General features: G+C 39.8%; 1 protein-coding gene and 1 long non-coding RNA gene across 2 annotated transcripts; one reads left to right on the top strand and one right to left on the bottom strand.

The window, feature by feature from the left end:
* Positions 1-833: 833 nt before the first annotated feature.
* Positions 834-4,375, bottom strand: LOC148881019 (uncharacterized). Its single transcript, XR_016104725.1, has 6 exons — positions 3,060-4,375; positions 2,723-2,909; positions 2,346-2,412; positions 2,142-2,251; positions 1,877-2,041; positions 834-1,158 (listed from the first exon to the last, which is right to left on the bottom strand). It is a non-coding gene; the product is annotated as an uncharacterized LOC148881019 (long non-coding RNA).
* An 8,265-nt stretch (positions 4,376-12,640) lies between these two features.
* On the top strand, positions 12,641-20,688 carry LOC148881018 (protein KINESIN LIGHT CHAIN-RELATED 1-like). The gene is made up of 3 exons (XM_088963225.1): positions 12,641-13,568; positions 16,485-17,393; positions 20,380-20,688. The coding sequence occupies exons 1-3, from the start codon at positions 12,907-12,909 to the stop codon at positions 20,612-20,614; spliced, it is 1,806 nt and encodes a 601-aa protein (XP_088819351.1). The 5' UTR covers positions 12,641-12,906; the 3' UTR covers positions 20,615-20,688.
* The last annotated feature ends 839 nt before the right edge of the window (positions 20,689-21,527 follow it).

Raw genomic sequence — 21,527 nt, 5'->3', positions numbered from 1 at the left:
TGCTCCAAGGGTCTTGAATATTGAGCCACCACTCTGCCTTCTTTATCTCTGAAGACACCACCCCTACACCCCGCCATTCCATCACTTCCCTTGCCTTGTCTATAGCCGATAGTGCCACCTCTTTCCAGGTTCTCAAATTATCATTTAGTGAAAAGACTTTGAAATCATCCAAACTTTTCACCCAATGTGCAGCTTTCAGCTTAACTAACTCGAGGATTTCTACTTGGGTCCTACTCTTAAGTCTTATCATTGAAAATACTATCATCTCACTCTTAATATGCGGTTTATCTTAATGCAACAACATGTACCATTTCTTTTAATGGAAATTTATACCTATCAGATTGATATGTATCTTCTAAAGAGTTAACTTTTTAACCAATACCCATAAAATTAATCTCTACACACTTATATTCTTTTTCTAAATTAATACAATGTATGTGACAATTCTTCCCTTTCTTAAGCTTATCTAACAACTATGAAGCAATATACCCTTGACTTGTGATGGTTAGCCTCCCTGTAATGAAGCTAGGTAAATCTTTGATATCCATTTTCTTTTAATGCAGATGCAATCTTTTGAAACTGTTTTGATTTTTTTTTTCATTGATTAGCTGCAGTGCTAATTTTGAGCTATTAGGACCAATTACATGGTATTCTTTCTCTAACATAGAAATGTTCACTATCTCATCTATATCATAGAATTGTATAATCACAAGAAATTCATATATTAAAATAATAAGAAATTGAGGCAACAAATGGACTATTCAGATATCTTATGATCCAGAACCAGCCAAGAATTTCTACTGGCTGGTTAAAGTTGAGGAGCTATAAAAATCTGACTAAACTGTAGACTGATTAGTTGAAATGAAATTCTGAAACAAGTTCTGATTGTAACCAATAGGCCCTACAAACACACATTGCCATGTGCACATACCATGTATAGTGAAAAGAAATACGAGATAAATCATAAAATGACTCAAGTAGCTTTTTGAAAAACAATGCATACTTGCATAGAATAGTTGGATAAGTCCATTACGTAAAAAGGAATATAGTTTTACAATCCCACCAAGGGGGCAAAGATCTTTTGAACCAAAGTTTTGGCATTCATAAGGCGAAATCCATTGTAGCGTTGGGATGACAACTGAGTTTAGAATAAACAAGCTGCAACAGAGAGAAATTGAAAATTTTAAGTAAATTGGTTGAAACTGTGATTAACTTAACCAAGATACTTCATGTGCAATAAACTTTACATTCAACTGAATAATGACCAAAAGAATTAAAAATCTATACAAGTAATTGCATTTGTGCATAGGGTTCCAAAAGAAAACTGAATAGCATTCAGTAAAGGAAGAAAGGGAGTGTCGTGCCACGGGCTAGGCTGGTCCGTGGGCCAAGCCTTGGGCCAGGTCAGGCTGTGGACCGGGCCAAAGCTATTTATTTAAAAAAAACTTAAAATTTTAATTTTATATGAATTTTGATGTATATACAACAATTAAATAAATTAGTATAATAAAATTGAAAACAATTGTTTATTTTATTAATATATTACACTATATATTATTATATAATTATATTATATATTATATATTATATATAACATTTATATATATAATATAAATAATATATGGACCGTATCGGGCCGGACCACGGGCAGCATGACCCGCTCGCTCGTGCCATGCCAGCCCGGCCCGTGGACCTAAAACCCCAGGCCTGGCACGGCCCACAGGCCATCATGCTGGGCGACGGGTGGCACAGCCCCATTTACACCTGTAAATGGGAAGATGAAAGTAGGACCATGCTAAAATATATGTCAAATAAAATTAATAAATTTCTTAAACCATCACCAGTAAATTATTCAGTGAAGAGGAGAGGGCCATACCAGCAGATTTCCAGAAGAAGCAGACTGCGGAGCTTGCTGGAGCACATGCTCAAAGTTGGGTGTAGCCGCTGCAGAGTTCTTATCCTTCGTAGTATGACCAGAAAATGTGCTAGCAACTTGGCCCTTGTCTTAAACCGAGTTCAAATTCCTACTTGGTAAGCTTCCCTGCAATGGGTTCCCAAGAATAGTGGTTTCTGTCAGGGGCACAACATTGAGATTGTATGGCTTGGCCCCATAAAAAGATGCAGAGCCAGCAACTGTATACCAGAAAGGATTCGTCCTTGTAAACTACTGATGACAGTAGATGCTCCGAGCAATGTGGTAATGAGTTGCGCACCTCTTTGGCCGCTGTTGAAAGAGAAACAAATGTGGTACCTAATTTTTTTTTAACACCAGATCACCACAAGATCATTTGAGAACTTTTGGTACATCGCCCAAGTTGACACTACATAAAGAAAATGACACATACCTGGCCAGGCGTCGAAGATCCAGAACTCCCATCCATGGACACAAGGGCTTGAAGTGGTGGCATGTATCTGCTTATGAAGATGGGGGTAATTTCTTAGCTATGAAATATTTATTGTTACGGTTACAATGATAAATAACCAAAACATCTTGGGAAATATAACGAGGTAATCGGATTTGAACCCAGAGAAGTAAACCCGCCTGGCCAGCCCGCTATAGTCATCGGCAACGGAAAAGAGGTGAATTAAGCTAAAATAGAGAAGAAAGTTCCGAGAAAAAGCAAAGATGAGGAGAAAAAAAGGAAGCCACTCAATGCGATAACGTGGGGTCAATAAAACAGACACCCTGCATTGCAAAAATTGGAACTTCAAGTAGGTTTACCAGGTTTCTCCGCCTTCAAATCATTTCTTCTAGATTTTGGTCGGGTTGGCGGCGGAGGAGGTGGCTGCTGCTGTTGAACTTGCTGCGGTTGTTGCTGTTTGGTGCCACCAATACTACAACTTTCCCTATCAACCTTCTCTAAATCAAGCTACAGATCAAGAACCCTCTCCTTATTTCCAATAGGTTTCTGCCACAAAACCTGAAACATTTAGTGGACAATCTCCAGAGAGATTGAAAAAAAAAAAAAGCAAAAGATATGAACAAAATAAAGAGGAGAGATTGAAAAAAAAAAGCAAAAGATACGAACAAAATAAAGAGTAAAAAATTAGAAACTAACCATCTTCTTCCGAGCAGAAGCATTGGAAGATGACGGAGAGATCGGAGCCGGTGATGCCACTACAACACTTGGTCTCGCTGATGTTTCGCCGTTCTTGCATGTTAAAAAATATACCACATTTGCAGGCGGAAAGCTCTTCCGATCACCGCCATTGAGAGAGAGGGGGGGGAGAGAGAGAAAATCGTGAGAGAGAAGGCAAGGTTTGCCACTGTTACTGCTACTGCCGGAAGCAAGAGAAGGGAAAACCTAAAAAACCGAAATAGGGAGAGAGGGGGAGAGAGAGAAAGTGCGAGAGGGGTGATGTGGGGAGAGCAAAAAGACAAAAATAAAAAATAAAGATGATGGAGAGGTCAGAGCCGATGATGCTATTACAACACTTGGTCTCGCCGGTAATGTTGAAGCTTGCCGGTGAAACTGCTAGCATTTTCATTGACAGCCTCTCCTTCGGACAGCCATCGATCGGATCTACGCAAAGAGGAGATAGGCACAAAAGAGCTCTCCCTTCGAACTTGGGAAGAAGCATGTCGAAGAAATGGGAGAAGCATGCACACGCGTGTATCATGCAATGGATACACGCATGAAATATTTGCATGTGAAACCCCTAATCTACTCGTCCGTTTTTCTATAAAGGAGAAATCACCCATATATAAATTAATAATAATTTCTAAAATATTAAATTTAAATACTAATTTTCTTAATATTATTATTTTTATTAGTTATTAATATTCTTAGCAATTTATTAATATTTTTTCTTTATATATATTACTAAAATATAAAATATTATTATGCATACAATCAAAACGTAGGGTGTGGATTATTTTTAAAATATTGTTTATATTTTAAATTAAACGCCTTGTAAGCATACATTCAAATTTTTTTTGTGTGTTTTTAGTAGACTAGTTGTTTGCATTTCTTAAAGCATTTCCGATTTTACAAAAATCGGATCGCTTATGCAATGCCTCAAACAACCTCTTAATTTTTATGTTTAAATTATTAATTTTCATTTTTTCTTATTAATTTCGAATTTTTTTCTTTAAATATAAAAATAAATTTTGTAGAAAAAAGTGTATACCTCTAACAACATCATATTAAACAATGTAATAGAATGGAATAGAAGAGTCAAAACAAAATAGAATTAATATCTAACAAGTGACCTTAGTAATCAATCGCAATCCAATCCAGATCTCTTACCCAGAGTTATGATGCCCCATTGGTAGGGTTGAGAGTTTGTTTGATGTGCAGTTATGATGCCCCATTGGTAAGATTCTTGTGGGTTGGAGAGCTGAGCACAACCGATCAAATAGTTCAATCAACTGGACCATTGATTGAACGAATCCATGGCTTATAGCGAGCAAGCATTTTGGTGACGAAATGGGCCCAAAATCCTGATTAGGTGAGGGGTCAACTTATAAATTCAAGCACAAATTGAAAACAATGATAAAAAATAACATAAAAAAATTGGAATCAAATTTACTTTCAGAATTGATAAATCAATAATTCAAACATTCAAATAAAATAGAAAATAGGCATTTCTAATATTATCTGTTTCGATCTATTTCTATAGAGTCGAAGATCCGGTATATAGGAGGCCTCTCCAAGATCTTTTATGGAGGATTGCTGTGAAAGCCATACTTTTATCGTAGTCAACATTCCTACATCATTCCCAATGAGTAGAATGTCATCTACATACAGAACCAAGAAGGTAACCTTATCTCCACTGTACTTCCTGTAAACACAGGGTTCATCCGGATTCTGCTCGAAGTCAAACGATTTGATGGCAGAGTCAAAACGGATGTTCCAACTTCTAGAAGCTTGCTTAAGTCCATAAATTGATCTATTAAGTTTACATACCATGTTTTCCTGACCCGTAGCTATGAAGCCTTGCGGCTGCTGCATATAGATATCTTCAGTAAAATCTCCATTCAGGAATGCAGTTTTGACATCCATTTGCCAAATCTCATAATCATGGTATGCTGCTACAGCTAGCAGGATCCTAACGGATTTAAGCATGGCCACAGGCGAAAAGGTTTCCTCATAATCGATGCCCTCTTTTTGAGTGTACCCTTTCACCACCAGACGAGCTTTGAAGGTCTCAACCCTACCATCGAGGCCCTTCTTCCTCTTGTAAATCCATTTGCAACTAATTGCTTTTACCCTGGATGGTGGATCTACTAGAATCCAGACTCCATTGGTCTCCATTGAGTCCATCTCTGCTCTCATGGCCTCCACCCACTTCTGGGAATCTATGTCCAACATAACTTCCACGTAAGTCACGGGATCCTCCTCACTAGTCAAGGTTTCCACCAGGTAACTATCCTGGTCATAACCATAACGGACTGGTGGCCTGGATACCCAAGTGGATCTTCTAGGTTGGTCACTACCTAGAACTTGTGGGACATCTCCCACTGCTCCTGAGCTCTCCTCATCAAGAACAATTTCCTGACGATGGGTGTCCAAGATATAATCGGTCTCTAAGAACTGGGCATTTCGACTGCAGAACACTTTCTGCTCACTTGGGTCATAGAAAAGGTAACCTACAGAGCCTTTTGGGTAGCCTACAAATAGGCAACGACTGGTCTTGGATTCCAACTTGTCCGCACTCGTTCTTTTAATGTGTGCTGGACAACCCAAAATCTTCAAGTGTCTGACACTTGGTTTCTTTTCGATCCAAAGTTCATATGGAGTGTTCGGAATCGATTTGGTTGGAACCCGATTCAGCACGTAGATCGCAGTCTCTAATGCGTAACCCCAAAAGGATGTGGGTAACTCTGAGTGTATGAGAAGTGACCGGACCATATCCAATAAGGTCCTATTCCTCCTCTCTGAAACACCATTAAGTTGTGGTGTAGCAGGAGGAGCTAATTGTGATACTATCCCATTGTCATTTAAGTAGTCCCTGAACTCGTCAAAGAGATACTCGCCACCTCGATCAGATCGAAGGGCTTTAATTTCTCTCCCCAACTGTTTCTCGACCTCTTGTCTAAACTCTTTGAACTTTTCAAAAGATTCAGACTTGTGTCTCATTAGGTACACGTAACCATATCGTGAGAAATCATCTGTGAAGGTGATGAAATACACGTGTTGATTCCGTGTCCTAACACTTAGGGGACCACATACATCAGTATGTATTAGGTCAAGTGTGCCTGTACATCTTTTAGGATTACCGTCAAATGGCCGTTTTGTCATCTTGCCTTGTAGGCAAGGCTCATATATAGGAAGATCTTCTACAGTTAGAAAATCCAAAGGACCATCCTTTACCAACCTTGTGATTCGGTCAACACCGATGTGGCCAAGTCGGTAATGCCACAGACACGTGGGATTAACTGTATCACGGGCTCTCTTCTTGGGGATTTCAGCCGACGTAGTTTCGGTTATGTTAGTTTCTAGAGAAGGATGTAGAACATAGAGACCGTTCTCCAGTTCCCCGTATGCGATGAATCTGTTATTTCTTTTAATAGTAATCGTATTACTAAAGAAGACAGAATAACCATCTGCACACAGTTTTGAAACAGAAATCAAATTTCTTCTTAAGTTTTGTACATAAAGACAATCTTTGAGTACGACTTTTCCTTCTCTAAAAATTAACTCCACGGTTCCTATTGCCGCGGCTGCAACAGTTGTAGTAGTCCCCAAGTAGAGAATGACTTCTCCTTCACTCAGCCTTCTGCTTACCTTGAACCCCTGTAGTGAGTTACACGCATGAGTTGAAGCCACAGAGTCAATACACCAGGACGCATAAGCTACCAATAAATTGGTTTCTATAACACATTTTTCGAAATTACCTTTCTTGGATTCTAGGTAGGTAGGACAATTTCGTTTCCAGTGGCCGGTCTTCTTGCAGAAGTGACATGCATCTGATGCTTTGTCTTTCTTCTGCTTTTTGCCCTTGGTGGCTTTCTTCTGAGGCTTCTTTGCCTTTCTCTTTCTCTTGCCCGTTTTGCTAGCTTCAACAAGCATAGCTACAGGCTCTTCCTTTTTAATCAGTTCTTCAGCACTTTGCAACATATTGCTGAGCTCTTGCAATCTGACATTCAGCTTGTTCATGTTATAGTTCATGATGAACGGATTAAAGGAATGAGGCAAAGAATTAAGGATAGCGTCTATCTGGGTTGCGAGGTCTAGCACGCATCTAAGAGCCTCCAGTTCGTTGATGTAACCCATCATCCGAAGACAATAGTCGTGAACTTGTTGGCCCTTGGACATTTGAGTGGTCATGAACTGCTTCAAGACTTATTGCCGAGTAGAACGATTCTGCTCTTCATACATCATCCTTAGGCTGTCCAATATGTCCTTGGCAAGTTCGATCTGATCGAACTGCCTTTGTATTGGGTTGTCCAAGGAAGCGATGATGTAACACCGGGCTAGGGAGTTTTTCTCCTCCCATTCCTGATAGTCTCTCATTCGGGCCTCAGAAGCCTTGTCTCCCGGATGCTCCGGGGCAGGATTCTTTGCCACTTTGTCTAGCTTTTCTGAAGCTAGGACCAGCATAAGGTTCCTGTACCAGTCGGCGTAGTTTGGGCCCTTAAGCTTGTTGTCATCAAGAAGCTTTGCAAAAGATCCGTTTGCCATTTTCTGATAAAAGAGAAAACATCAATCCACAACCTAATTTGATTCATGTTCATTTCATAGATATGGATTTTAATCCATGATCCATTTCCATTTATTCATCTCTGAGATTTCCTCCTTTTTCAGTGACGGAGACTACGGGTTGTCTCTGGAAACGTGGGAAGTCACATAGGGTGCATGGAGCCAACTGTTTCAGCTGCATAACCCCACCACCTTTCTGTGAAGGATCATATCCACTCATCATATGAGTTTTCCCTTTGGCCTCTGTCAGACAAGGTTCAGAGCCGTTTTCAGGTAAATCTTTCTGTCCAGTGAGTGCTTACCCATCATATTCATGAACGCCAAGGTACCGTGAGAGAGTTCCCATTTTCTAGTGAAGCCCCTCCCGCATCGGTCTATGACGCCCCTATCATCTTATGAAACATTCAGACAAGCCCAACAGCAAATGGATAGCCCATTTTCTGGTGTGTTTCCTCATTACTGAAGGACCCATCCTCATGCTAATGATAGAAGGCCTTTAGAGAGTTCATCATATGAATCTCCCTATCACATGCACTCATATTAGCTGGAGGGAACAAAATTACGCCCTAGTTTGATAAAGCTAGATTTCGGTGGGCCTCTAATCGGCTAGGGTTCCGCACGTGACCTCTTGATGAGGTGTGGGGCCCATCACTGAGGGAAGTCATCCAATGACCAAAAGGGACACCATGGCAATGATGTGCATTCAGCCATGGTGTGCACAAGAGCCACTGTCAAATGAGCATGGGCCAAGTACTTATGGCCCATGTACGCAGCACATCACACATCCATACATCTTATGCAGGGATAAATTGATCCAATCAATTAATTATCTGTAAGGCCCGTTGGAAGCCCATTAAAATTCCATAATATTAACCATTAATATTATCTAGGTATATGGGCTGAATTAGGGTTACCCAGTTCGGCCCATATAGCTTTATCCTTTAAAATGGGCTTTTGTAGTTTTAACTATTTAAAACTGGGCCTTTACAGGCTGGGCCGAATTAACCATTTAATTAAATATCAATCCTTAGGCCCATTAGTGGGAAAATTAGGGCTGACTTTCAGCCTTGATTAAACCCTAGAATTGGTCCAAACAGTTTGAACCAATTTTGGTTCGAATGGGTCTAGGGTTTGATTTTTAATTAAATCCTTAATTCAAGAAAATAATCTGAAATTAAATAACTGATAAAAGAAAAACAAAAACAGTTAATCAGGGCTGTTCGCACACTCCATCCTACAAAACAGAGGTTAGATCACAGATTGCAGTTTCTCAAACTGCAAATCGCAAATAGCGAATCTCCCATCTGCGAAATCTCCTTCTCTGCGCCGCCATCTTCGATCCAAAATAAAAAATAAATAGAAATCCTATTTCTATTAATTATCACATCAGATCGAATGCCTATACATTGAGTCTAAAATTAAAAAAAAAATTATTTACAGACCAAATGTAATAAATTCAATTCAAAAACTGCAAATCTTGCAGTTCTCCCTACACAAATCAAGATTTCGATCTCCTCTTGTACGAACAACCCATAAATCCAGAAAATTATAAAGAACTATTCTAAATAATAATCAGATTTATTTAAAATTAATTTCAGATTATTTGCCCATCTGTTTTGGGAGCAAATTTCCCAAAACCCATATCTGCGCAAATTGGGTAGAACACCTTCTCCCTAATTGCGCAGGTTCAGATCTGAAACATAATGGTTCAAGATTTGAACCATGGCTCTGATACCACTGAAGGGATAGGAAACCATCATATGGACGCCCAAGATTGTGAAATAAAGGGGGGGCGAATTTCAAAAATTTTTCTTTCCCTTCAACTGGGAATCAAATTCCCTATTTAGAAAATCATATTTTCAATGATCATTCTTGAACCATAAACTGAACCAGATCTGAACCAAAAGGAGGAGAGAGAGATAATACATGATACAGAGAAATAATATCTCTCAACGGAGGTGTTCACGCCCAAGGTAGAAACCAAAATCTGCTCCCACTGAAGATGGCGCAGTGTAGGGTGGAGCAGAATCAACAGTGTCCTTCCTAAGAACTTGATTATTCACAAGAATCACCTGGGCGGCTAGTGAATACAACTCCTACCAATCTTTTCTCCAAAAGATTGGAATCAAGATCTGATCTTGATTTCTCCCAAGCAATGGAGATCGAACTACTATAGGCGGCGGCTGCAGGAAGGAGGCGGCTAGAGAGAATTTGCATGGTGCAGAATTCTCTCCTCTGTGATCTCAGCTCTGAAGACAAGATTGTTGCTGGTGATTGTGTGTCTAAAGGTTGCCGCCCCCTCTTCCTTTTATAGACTTAAAAGGATAAGCTCCTAATCCCATTAGGAGTTGCTAACCCAAATCATATCTGGATTAGAAGTCCCTTTAAGATAAGGGATAAACCTTATCTTATCTGCAGATTAGATCAGTCAGTTCCTAATCTAATTAGGAAGTTTCCAAATCTAAATCTCATTTAGATCTTGGACTCTCTGAGTGGATAGGGTGTGGGCCCAATCCTATCAGCTGATCTTATCTCAGAATTCGCCCCTTAAAAACTAATCAAATTAGCCCAGTTCAAAATGGGCTTAAGGCCCATTTAGGGTTATGTATTCATTAAACCTTCCAAACTACTGCCCAGTTGGGCTTCCTTATATGGCGTGGGACCCAAACATTGATCTACACATCAGCCACATGGGTTCAGCCCAGCCTTTGTTACAAGGCCTGGCCGAATACACTGTTATGGACAGTGCACCCCCTGAAACCCATCAGATGGGCTCTATGAGCCCAACACTTATCCTAAGTGGTCCCTGGGCCAAGCCACCTTGTAACACCCAGGGACTGTGGGCAGATGCAAGATTAGCCCATCAGGTATTATTTTCAATTGCCTTACACTTAACCTCTCAACCCATAATGATCATACACTGTCCGACAAGAGATGACCTCTCCCTCGGCTGCAAAGAACAGTGTTGCACTCTCTCAAGTATGGATCCCGGGAGTTAAAACCTTTTGCAAACATTTCAAAACCATAATATATATACTTTTTATATCTCATATAAAATATATTTTGCAAAACAAATCTCAACGATTGAAATCGGCTGTCGGCAGTCTTGGTTTCCATCAGTGAGAGTGCATCCCCGATCATTACCTTTGTCCAACAAAGGGGCCGATCCTATCACTATAATCACCCACTCAGATGAATTCTCAGACTGTCCCAACATACCCAGGTTTTGACCCCCGCTAAGGATCTCACTGATTGGTATATCAAAGACAGTCCAATCCGACACCTAGTGCAGTATCATAATCGAGTCTAGGGGTCGGGTGTAACTTTTCAGTCTTGCCCATCAATCTCCAAGGTCCAGGACAATATTGGAAATCTGGTCCAGTTCAAAGATTCAATTAATCCCACACTGTATGTGCCTAGGGTCTCACCCCGGTAGTTGAGACAAGCCACCCCAACCGACTTGGCGGTACCATAGTGTCAGCCTTGTTAGGATATGTCTCCCTAGACCGACCCACTGGCTGTGAACATTCTAAACTAACACGAGTCTTATTAAGTGTCCAGTTTAAGGGTATTACACAGAAACATACAAAGGGAACATGAATCAAATATGCACTTTTATTCATTTACAATAAACTCATAAAGTACATCAATTTGATTGAAGCTAAGGGCATACAAAACTGTCTAACAAACCGCTGAACTGATTAGTTAATCGTTCAAACGGTTTTGACTGTTTTTCAGTTTTTTTTGTCAGAACGGGCCGATTGTTCGAATTGGTAACTGGACCCCTGATCGGTTCAGTTTTAAAAAGCATGATGTAGAGTGTAAAACCTTACATTTTGTATTATTTTGTATGTATTTGCATTCCTTCCAAATTGAGCTTAAAATCAGTGTAAATAAAAAACAATGTAAAAATTTACGTCAATTTGATTTTATTAGTATTTTGGAAGGAATTTATAATCATGATGGATATAAAATTTCACTTCGGTTTGATTTTAGATGTATTTGGATGGAGAGGAATTTTACATTATAAATCGGTGTAAAAGCTTATCAAACTTAAAATTTTACATTAATCATCAATGTAAATACTATAATAATAAAATCGATATAAAACTTTACACCAATGATATCATGATTTTCAAAAAATGTAATAATCACTCTTCATAGTTGAGTGTAAAACATCGTCCGTATGCTTTTACACCAATTTCAAACGCAGCCTAATTAAACATTCATTCGGATTGCGTTCAACCGATCCATGAGTACCCGCACTTGCTTCGCATTCGAATATTGCTCGGGTCGGGAACCGGGGAATGTCACAATGTCTTGAATGACCCGCAGGGCATGCGACTCCACTCAAATTCTCTTTTCTTTGTTTTTGTTATTACAGATGAGAGCAGTAACAAACAGAAATAGAAAGTATACAAACCAATGAGTCCAAATTCTCTCGGGTCTCTCATCTTCTGTCGTGTTTTACACAGAAATAAATGTTACAGTGACGTTTTGTTTATTTAATTTGGATAGCATTTCTGCTGTAATAATACGTATATTTGAAACAATAATAAATTATAATCCTAATTCGGTGAATGTGGCCAGTGTTGTGGTTAAGAAATCCGGATTCATCTTTCGGACGTAACTAATCAGTTTGCACTATGATTATTGACACAAGCACATTTGCACCTTTGTTCTTCAGTAATTGGCACCAAAGCCGAAATTGGCCCATCAATTGGGCCATACGTGGACCTCGTTCGTTTATTGATGATTCACATCACATGTGGTTGTGGGTCTTAAGTCTTAACTGTTTCCTGATTGGTCTCCTTGTGGGTCCCTAGGCCTCAACTCACGTGTGGGTCCTATCTCATGGTCCCTGTGCGGGTCCCTTCTATCCCTGGTCCAGGGCAAAGAGCAAACGGTTAAACCGTAAAATTTCACGTAAACTTTTTTTTTCGTGAAAAAAAATAAGCAAACAATTAATAAACCAGAGTAGATGATGATTATTTATTAATTTTCTTTTCTTTTGTTTTTTTAACTTAATTAATAATAATTAAATATTCAGGCTGTCTGTGTCCGGTGATGAGAAGTCTATTGCAAGCAACTTTCGAATCTTTGAGAGCGGTAGCAAACAATAATCCCTAATTTCTCTCTTTTTACTCTTCACGCCCTCCACCTTCAACATCAAGGGCGTTTCTGCAACTTTCTCCCTCCCTTCCCTTCCCTTCCCTTGTCTTCAGCAAAACAACAGGATTTTGATAGCCAACTTCGAAGGATGCCTGGCCTGGCTTCGGTAAAGACGCCACCAGAAGCTACGCCGCTTCGAGTTTTTGTTACCGACGGCGATCATCAGTTCCAAAGCCATGAAGTGGAGTTGGAAAACCTAAACCCTAAGACTAGATCACCAATTCCGAAGAGAACCCCATCTCCATCCACATCTCGAGCTACACCCTCGCCGGGCCGGAGCTCCGGCAAGAAGAAGACACCGGAGAACCCGAAAATTGACGAGTCATCCCTCGACAATTCCGATCTCGGGCCCTTCCTTCTGAAACTCGCCCGAGATACGATTGCATCCGGAGACAGCCCAAACAAGGCGTTGGATTTTGCGGTCCGAGCTTCGAAATCCTTCGAGCGCTGCGCAGGGGAGGGCGAATCGAGCTTGGAGCTAGCAATGAGTTTGCACGTCGTTGCGGCGATTTACTGCAGTTTAGGAAGGTTCAATGATGCGATCCCAGTGCTTGAGCGGGCGATTGGGGTCCCGGATGTCGCGAGAGGACCAGATCACGCGCTTGCGGCGTTTTCGGGTTATATGCAGCTTGGTGACACACATTCTATGCTCGGACAACTCGACCGATCTATAGCCTGCTATACTGCAGGGTTGAAGATCCAGGTGGAGGCTTTAGGAGAGACAGATCCAAGAGTTGCAGAGACGTGCAGGTAAGGTGCCGTTCACTCCATGCCTCTTTTGCTTTTGGTGCACGTTAGCTTAGCATAGTGCACGTTAGCTTAGCATAATCCATGTTTTTTTTTGGGTAAGGAATAGCATAATCCATGTACCATGTTTACAGAAAACAATCAGCAACGCTGTTCATCGTTTAGCGGGAAAAAGAATTAGCCTTCCATTTTCAAGGCAGTCCGTTCTACCTTTACCCTTTTTCGTATTCTGTTCCTAGTGCCTACACATCGCGCAGATTAGCGCGGCCCCTGAATAAATTTGAGCTCTGGTTGCATTGTATGTATTTGTTATGTTAGAGGAAGAGGAAACGACGAACGTCGGCGGGGGATGGCCTGCGATTTGAGGTGAGTAGCCTTCTCCGGTGCCCAGTGGCAGTATCTCCATTCACCGGCTAGAGATGCCACTGCCGACTCTCGGGCGCATGTTAGTAAAGATCCCTCTTGAAATTTAACGTGCGCCCCTTCCGAATAACGTGATGCGATATATTGCATTTTTGGCTGGATGTGAGCACTGGCCCACTGGCGCGGTTTGTTCATGTCATGTTGGCAGATTCTTTGCCTCGTGATTTAGAATTTCGCTCATATATTTTCAGGAGTTCGGCTTCAGTCAGGGCGAAGCCGATTCGGGCACTTGCACTGAGAATATCTCCGCACTAAGAGATCGGCTTCTATCCGGGTAAATCTGTGCCACAACATTCTATCATTGGGAATATCTCCCATGAAATAAAGCACACAAATGCCGAAATATTCTCAATGCAAGACAATAAAAGTAGGGGTGGATTTGAGCCGAGCCGAGCTGAATAGTACTAGGCTCGAGCTTGGCTCGAAACTATTCTATAAGGCTCAAGCTCGGTTCGAGACTATTCTATAAGGCTCGAGCTTGGTTCGAGCCAGAACCTTGAGCTCGAGTTTGGCTTGAGTCAAGAGTTCATAAGCTCGAGTTCGGCTCGACTCGTTTTATATTTTATAAATATTTTAAAATAAAAATATTTAGAACAAATATTATAAAAATAAAAATTATATATAATTTCTTTTATTTTATATTTAAAAAATTAAGAATTATAATAATTAATAATTATAATATTTTTATTATATATATTATTTTCTATATATATATATATATATATATATATCTGGCTTGCGAGCCTCATGAGTCGAGCTCTACTATATATATATATATATATATATATATATATATATCTGGATTGCGAGCCTCATGAGTCGAGCTCTACTAGGCTTGAGCTCGGCTCGTTTAACAATCGAGCCACTGAATTGGGCTCGAGCTCGAGCTCGAGCAGCTCGACTCGTTGCCACCCCTAAGTAAAAGCTGCCCGAATGGGCTTTGCCCTAACTGAAGCCGAACTCCATATTGATGGGCCACTCGTATGGGCAAAATTTTGATCTTTGGTGTTTTCAACCCAATATTGATCCAGTCAATTGAACCATTCAAACCGTCGCCGGTCAAAATTCTGGGTCCTGTTTGCATGAAACCCATTGTTTGGTAAAAAAACGTTGACATAGTCAAAAACCATCCAATCCGGATGTTGGCATTCTCCGACTGAAAATAGGTCTATTGGCTTCTATCAGGGCAAATCTGTGCCTACACCATTCTAACAGCCTTTTGCAACCTTGTATTGGGAATATCTCCCCATGAAATAAAGCACACAAGTGTGGAGATATTCTCAATGCAAGGCAGTAAAAGCTGCCTGAGTGGGCTTTGCCCTGACTGAAGCGGAACTCCTTTTGGATACATTTCAGGGTTTGGGGAAGACAGGCCTTAAACCGACCCCCTGAACAGGTTTGAAAAAAATCTAAAAACGAAACACTGATCACAACAATTGCTGTATCTTTTGAACTGTTTAGAGAACAAGCTTCAATGTAAGCAGTTTTGATATATCACGTGGCCAAAAAGTTAGCCACGTCAGGCTACAGGTGATTAAATGGCTTTAATTAATGTAACATTTTTTGTGTTCTTGGAACAGAAAAGCAACTATTTTGTTCACGGGAGCCAACAAGCCAATGACTGGCCTAGCCTATATTATACTTGTGGACCTCTTGCCAAGAGAATACGTTTGAAATCTTTTGTTCACATAGACGGGATAAAAGATTTAAGCAGTACTGGTGGTTTGGTATATTTCATTATGACCGTTGTGAGCAGACGAAAGATTGGACTTGGTAATTCATCAAAAAATAAAAAAAGATTGGACTTGGTTTTACAGCAATAGGAATTGCAATAACAAGAACAATACCATCCTCATTAAGAACAACAGCAACAATGGCAATCATAATTTGTCTTATAACGGGGAATTTGATTCTCTACATACAATTTTTATACTGATACCTAATGACCATCGGTACAAAAGTAATAAGGTTAGGTTTCCCATATATTAAATAGCTTTGACAATTTAGCTGACGGAAGTCATGCTATGTAAAATTAATTAACTTATAATTGATGATATAAAGTTCCTTATTTGTAAGTAACTTAACATAAATCTACTGACGAGTGACAATTTGCTACAAATGAGTCACTTTTCTATTGATATACTGTATCAACCGACCATCAGTAGAAAAGTAATTGTTAACAGCATCAGCGTTTAGAATGTAAACTCTACACTTGAAGACAAGGCAATTTGGCATTAAAAAAATAATGCAATTGAACTCCATAAAATAGCATTTTTGTTAACCTTTGTGGAAAGGTTCAGGGAAAGCTTTATTAATGATGCATTGCTGTAGGTGGGCTCTAATTAAGGCTTATCAAATTGAATTTGTCTTTTGGCTTTACAAATGTGTTATCCTATTTGATGCATTTCTGATGAGAAGGCTATTATTTTTCAAGTGTGGTGCTGATAATTTTGTTCCATAAATTCATTACCAGGGAATTAATTTTGAAACTTGCAGGTACTTAGCTGAAGCTCATGTTCAATCAATGCAATTTGATGAGGCTGAAAGTCTGTGCAAGAAAACACTAGAGATCCACCATGAGCATAGTGCCCCAGCATCACTTGAAGAAGCAGCTGACCGCAGGTTGATGGCCCTCATCTGTGAGGCAAAGGGAGATTATGAATCTGCACTTGAGCACCTTGTTCTTGCCAGCATGGCCATGATTGCCAATGGGCAAGACAATGTGGTTGCTTCTATTGATGTTAGCATTGGTGATGTTTACCTGTCCTTAAGCCGCTTTGATGAAGCTGTCTTTTCCTACCAGAAGGCACTTACAGTATTCAAATCCACTAAGGGTGATAACCACCCTTCAGTTGCATCTGTTTTTATCCGCCTTGCTGACCTCTACTATAAGACAGGCAAGTTCCGGGAGTCTAAATCATACTGTGAGAGTGCACTTAGGATATACACAAAACCGGTGCCTGGAACCACAGCAGAGGAAATTTCTAGTGGACTGACAGAAATTTCTGCAATCTATGAAGCTGTTAATGAACCTGATGAGGCACTGAAGCTCTTGCAGAAGGCAATGAAATTGTTAGAGGATACACCAGGGCAGCGAAGCACAATTGCTGGGATAGAAGCACAGATGGGTGTGATGTTTTACATGGTTGGAAGATATGGAGAGGCTCGGAGCTCCTTTGAGAGTGCTATTGCCAAGCTTAGAGCCAGTGGAGAGAGAAAATCAGCATTTTTGGGGATTGTGTTGAACCAGATGGGACTGGCTTGTGTACAACTATACAAGATAGACGAGGCTGCCGAATTATTTCAAGAGGCAAGGAGGATACTAGAGCAGGAGTATGGTCCATATCATCCAGATACTCTTGGTGTATATAGCAATCTTGCAGCAGCATATGATGCCATGGGAAGGTAAGTGTATTTCATTCCAAGCTTTTCTGCACTATGTTTTCCTCGAAGTTATTTAGTTTATTTGTTAAAGAGAGAGAGAAGAAAAAGAGAAGGAAGTGAAAAGATGAGGGGATCTTTATTTGTTCCAAATTGCATTATATGAGGACAATTGCCATGACAGTGCTTTTTGTCATCTGTGATTAGGTGTGCAAGTCGGGTGGGCTGGGCCGGGTTTATGGTCAACCCAGGCCCGGCCCTAAAATTTGGGCTTAGGGCCCGAGCCCAAGGTCTAGCCCAATTTTCCCAACCCGAGCCCAGCCCGCCCTGTAATTTGATGCACTCGGGTTGGGCTCGGGCCTGGGCTAGGCTCGTGTTGGTCAATGAACCCACTCTAAAATTATACATATATAAATGTATTTATGCAAATATATATACATATATTTATGTATGTATGTAAATATGCATGCAAAATATCTATACAAATGTTATATATACAAATATGTATGTATATATATGTAAATATGTATGCAACATTTACATATATACACATATATATGTATAAATGTATATAATTGGGCTGGGTTTGGGCTACCTAAGAGCTAGGCCCTAGCACGGCCCGAAAAATAAAAAAACCCGACTTCTTGGGCCCAAGCCCAGCCTGATGACCAAAAATCCAAGCCCAGCCCATGTAAAATTACGGGTTGGGCTGGTTCGGGCTCGGGCTGGGCCCGCCCAACTTGCACCCCTATCTGTGATTCAAGCACTATGTAGCCAAAGTGTTCCCTAGGCATTCTGGACTTTGTTTCATGGACACTTCAAGATGGGTGCTAAATCTGTGTTAGACACTCCCAACTTTTTGTCTAAATTTTGTGTGGGATTTGGACATCTTGCCTAATCCTTGTCCTTGCTTTGTCCAAGCAACATAGGTTCTAGGTGAACAACTAAGTGGACAGTATGGATATAAACATACTAGCCTAAAATACTGTTTTGGTGGATTATAAATCAGGAAACTCGGCTGTATTCACGTTTAATCTTTCTGTTTTGGGGTTAGGTAGCAAATACTAGCCTAAAATCTTTTTTGGATACATGGCATTACATTTAGTTGTTCACCTAAATGTGGTAGCAAATACCACATTTAGTCATCATCATGTAAGCCTTATCCCAACTATAGGCATACAGGGTTGACTACATGAATCCTGTTATGCCATTTCGTTCTGTTTAATGCTATATCTACATGAATCCTGTTTTACCACACTAGTAAAAGGGACAAATTTCAAAGAAAAATTATTGCTTCAAAATTTGCTGGTTTAGAAGACAGTTCCTTTTTCCCAAGTCCAAGACTTTTTTATAGTATCCTGCTGCTTTGATTGGTCATCCGATGAAACCATACAGTGTAACTGAGCCTTTTTCTTTTTGCTGCTAGTGTCATCTTTGGCTTCCACTCCCATTGAATATCCCTGCCATTCTCTTGATATTGAATGATTTGCGAAATTTAGATTATGGCATTGTTTGATCTCTGTATTTCATTCACTGCAGTTTATATATTCTGTTCCTTTGTTAAGCTTACAAGCTTAAAAGAAAAATAAGAAAGAAAGAGAATGATAAGGTTAAAAAAAGGTTTCAGTGTTGTGTATAACTTGTAAACAAGTACAGACAGAAAATGAGAACCATATGGATGGACGGAAGAGGATGATTCAACAAACAACATGGCGATCTTTTTTGGTCCCATAAGCTAATGGAACTCTACAAGGGCTGAACTATTGGCTATTTAAGAAGGGTTAAGACCAGCCAAAATGCTTGAGTTTAGGGATTTCCAAGGGGACTGCAGGACAGTTGTAGGTTGGTTTCAAGACAACTAATTGGAGTCTTGGATGTATAGGTACACCGTAAGAGAAGCATTATAGCTGGAATGGGAACTAAAAGCAACATCCAACAACCTAGTTGTTGCCTTTGCTAAGCAAGATGTGTCTAGAAGAAATCTGTATTGGAGAATCATTCCCCATGGTTCATGAATGTATAAATTGAATCATTCCCCATGGTTCAAGATGTGACTAGGACTGCCCTATCATTTAAAGTGGTGTGAAGCATATTTTTATGGGAGATTGACAGTTCAGCCCAAGGTCAGAATTTTTAGGCCCAAAGTACAGTTGAGGTAGGTGCCAGCTCGGAATTGATGCCAATTCATGGGCGGGCGTTGGTGTATAGAGTGGAGGTTTTTGACATTTTGAATGTTTATAGATCTGCAGTGGGCCTGTCTGTACTTCTCCGTATTTTTATTCTACTGTAAATCATTCTTTTTGACATATTTACAACATCCCAAGTTATCAATCAAAAAGCAAAAAATAAAAAATAAGTAACTTGAGACAAGATTCCATCAACTGGAATGCATAAACAACTATGATTGGTAAACAAGAACCTTATAGCTGGTTAGACCTGTTCATAAAGATTTCAATTGTAAGCAGATGCCACATTTTTTGCATGTTGAGTATTTATGTTAAAACCATCCTTGTTCAAATCATGCCTTGGAAAACCTAATGGAGAGTTGGCTAACAATGTACGCATTACTTTTATTTGACTTTAATCATGTTGGACCTCACACTTCAAATCTGTAATTCTTTCAAAATGGGTTGTGATCTTCAATTGTAACCAGATGCCACATTTTTTCATGTCAAAGTATTTTAATTAAATCCAACCTTATTATTAAGTCACACCTCGAAACACCTTATAGAATGTTAGCTAACAATTTACAAATTACTTTTGACCTAATCATGTGGACATCATAGTTGGGCATACATTCCTTTCAGATTATCACTTTGGTTGTTGGTACTTGTGATGATCAGGGCTTGTCAATGGAACATGTTCTTATATTTTAGTGTTTGAAAACCCAATTTCTTACACACACACCACACAAAAGGAGGTCTGGGAACTCGATATTGCTGAAACCAAAAGCTTACAGTGCACCTATTTGATCTACTTTGTTAAACGTTTCATGGTTGCGTTATTACAGGGTAGAAGACGCAATTGAGATCTTGGAATATATTCTTAAGGCGAGGGAAGAGAAGCTTGGGACAGCAAACCCCGATGTTGATGATGAGAAGAAAAGGCTAGCTGAGCTCTTGAAAGAAGCAGGCAGGGCCCGAAATAGAAAGGCAAAATCACTTGAAAACCTCCTTGATTCTAACTCTCAGAGGATGAAGAAGGAGGTAACAAAGAGGTGGCCCAGCTTGGGTTTCAGAACTTGACAAAGATCTTTAAGATGTTTTCTAGAAAGAAGCTAAGATGTGGAATGAATAAAATATTTACGATTGAGGATTAATACTTTCGCCATGGTTCATTTCTGTTATTAAAAATACCCTTATACTATGTGGGCTTAGTGACAAATACCCCCCTGTACTTCAATTTGCAATAGAAGTTCCCTGAATAATAAAGTCCCCCTGGCCGATTGTAAAGTCAGTTAATAGAAGGTGCTAAATTACCAAAATACCTTCTTCATAATTCAAGGGGCATGAAATGAAAATTTCAAAAATAATGAGAATGGACAAAGAAATTTTCCTCTTTTGTCTATTCTTTGTCCATTTTCTAATTTTCGTCTAAACCCAAACTTACACAAATGTACCACCGGAGAACCATTTGATGAGTACCCTACATTGTTCTTCGTTGAAAGTTCTTGTGACTATCTCACCGATGAAGAGCTAGCTATCTGGTATTGTTATTGAATATAGAAAGGTCTGGCAATACCAAAAAGAATCAATCTCATCTTTTATGTCATTGTCAAAAAGGTATTTTTACTGCCATCATAGGAGAATAACTTATCTACACGCATGCTACACCAGCCAAGAGAACCATCATTTTAAGGAATTTTGGGTTATTAAAGTGCAAGTGAGGGAGTAGTGCTGTTCACGGATCGGGTTGGGTTGGTTTACTGGCATTTTCCAACCGATCCGACCTGGTTGATTTACCTAAAAATGAAATCGAAATCGACCCAGTATTAAGTAAAACCGACCTGATCGGTTTGAATCGGTTTGTGTCGGTTTTGTGAATGATTCTCTCGGTGTGAATGGTAAAGGATTCAAGTCTAAGAAAGAAAAGGTTGGATGCCTGGAAATTAAAATGATTTGATGGATTAAAATTGATATTTTATATATCAGAAATTTT

Source organism: Nelumbo lutea, chromosome 1 (assembly GCF_056320005.1).
Source record: "Nelumbo lutea isolate HS-2025 chromosome 1, American lotus-T2T, whole genome shotgun sequence".
In the NCBI taxonomy this organism is placed as follows: domain Eukaryota; kingdom Viridiplantae; phylum Streptophyta; class Magnoliopsida; order Proteales; family Nelumbonaceae; genus Nelumbo; species Nelumbo lutea.
This window is presented reverse-complemented; position numbering and strand designations above follow the sequence as displayed.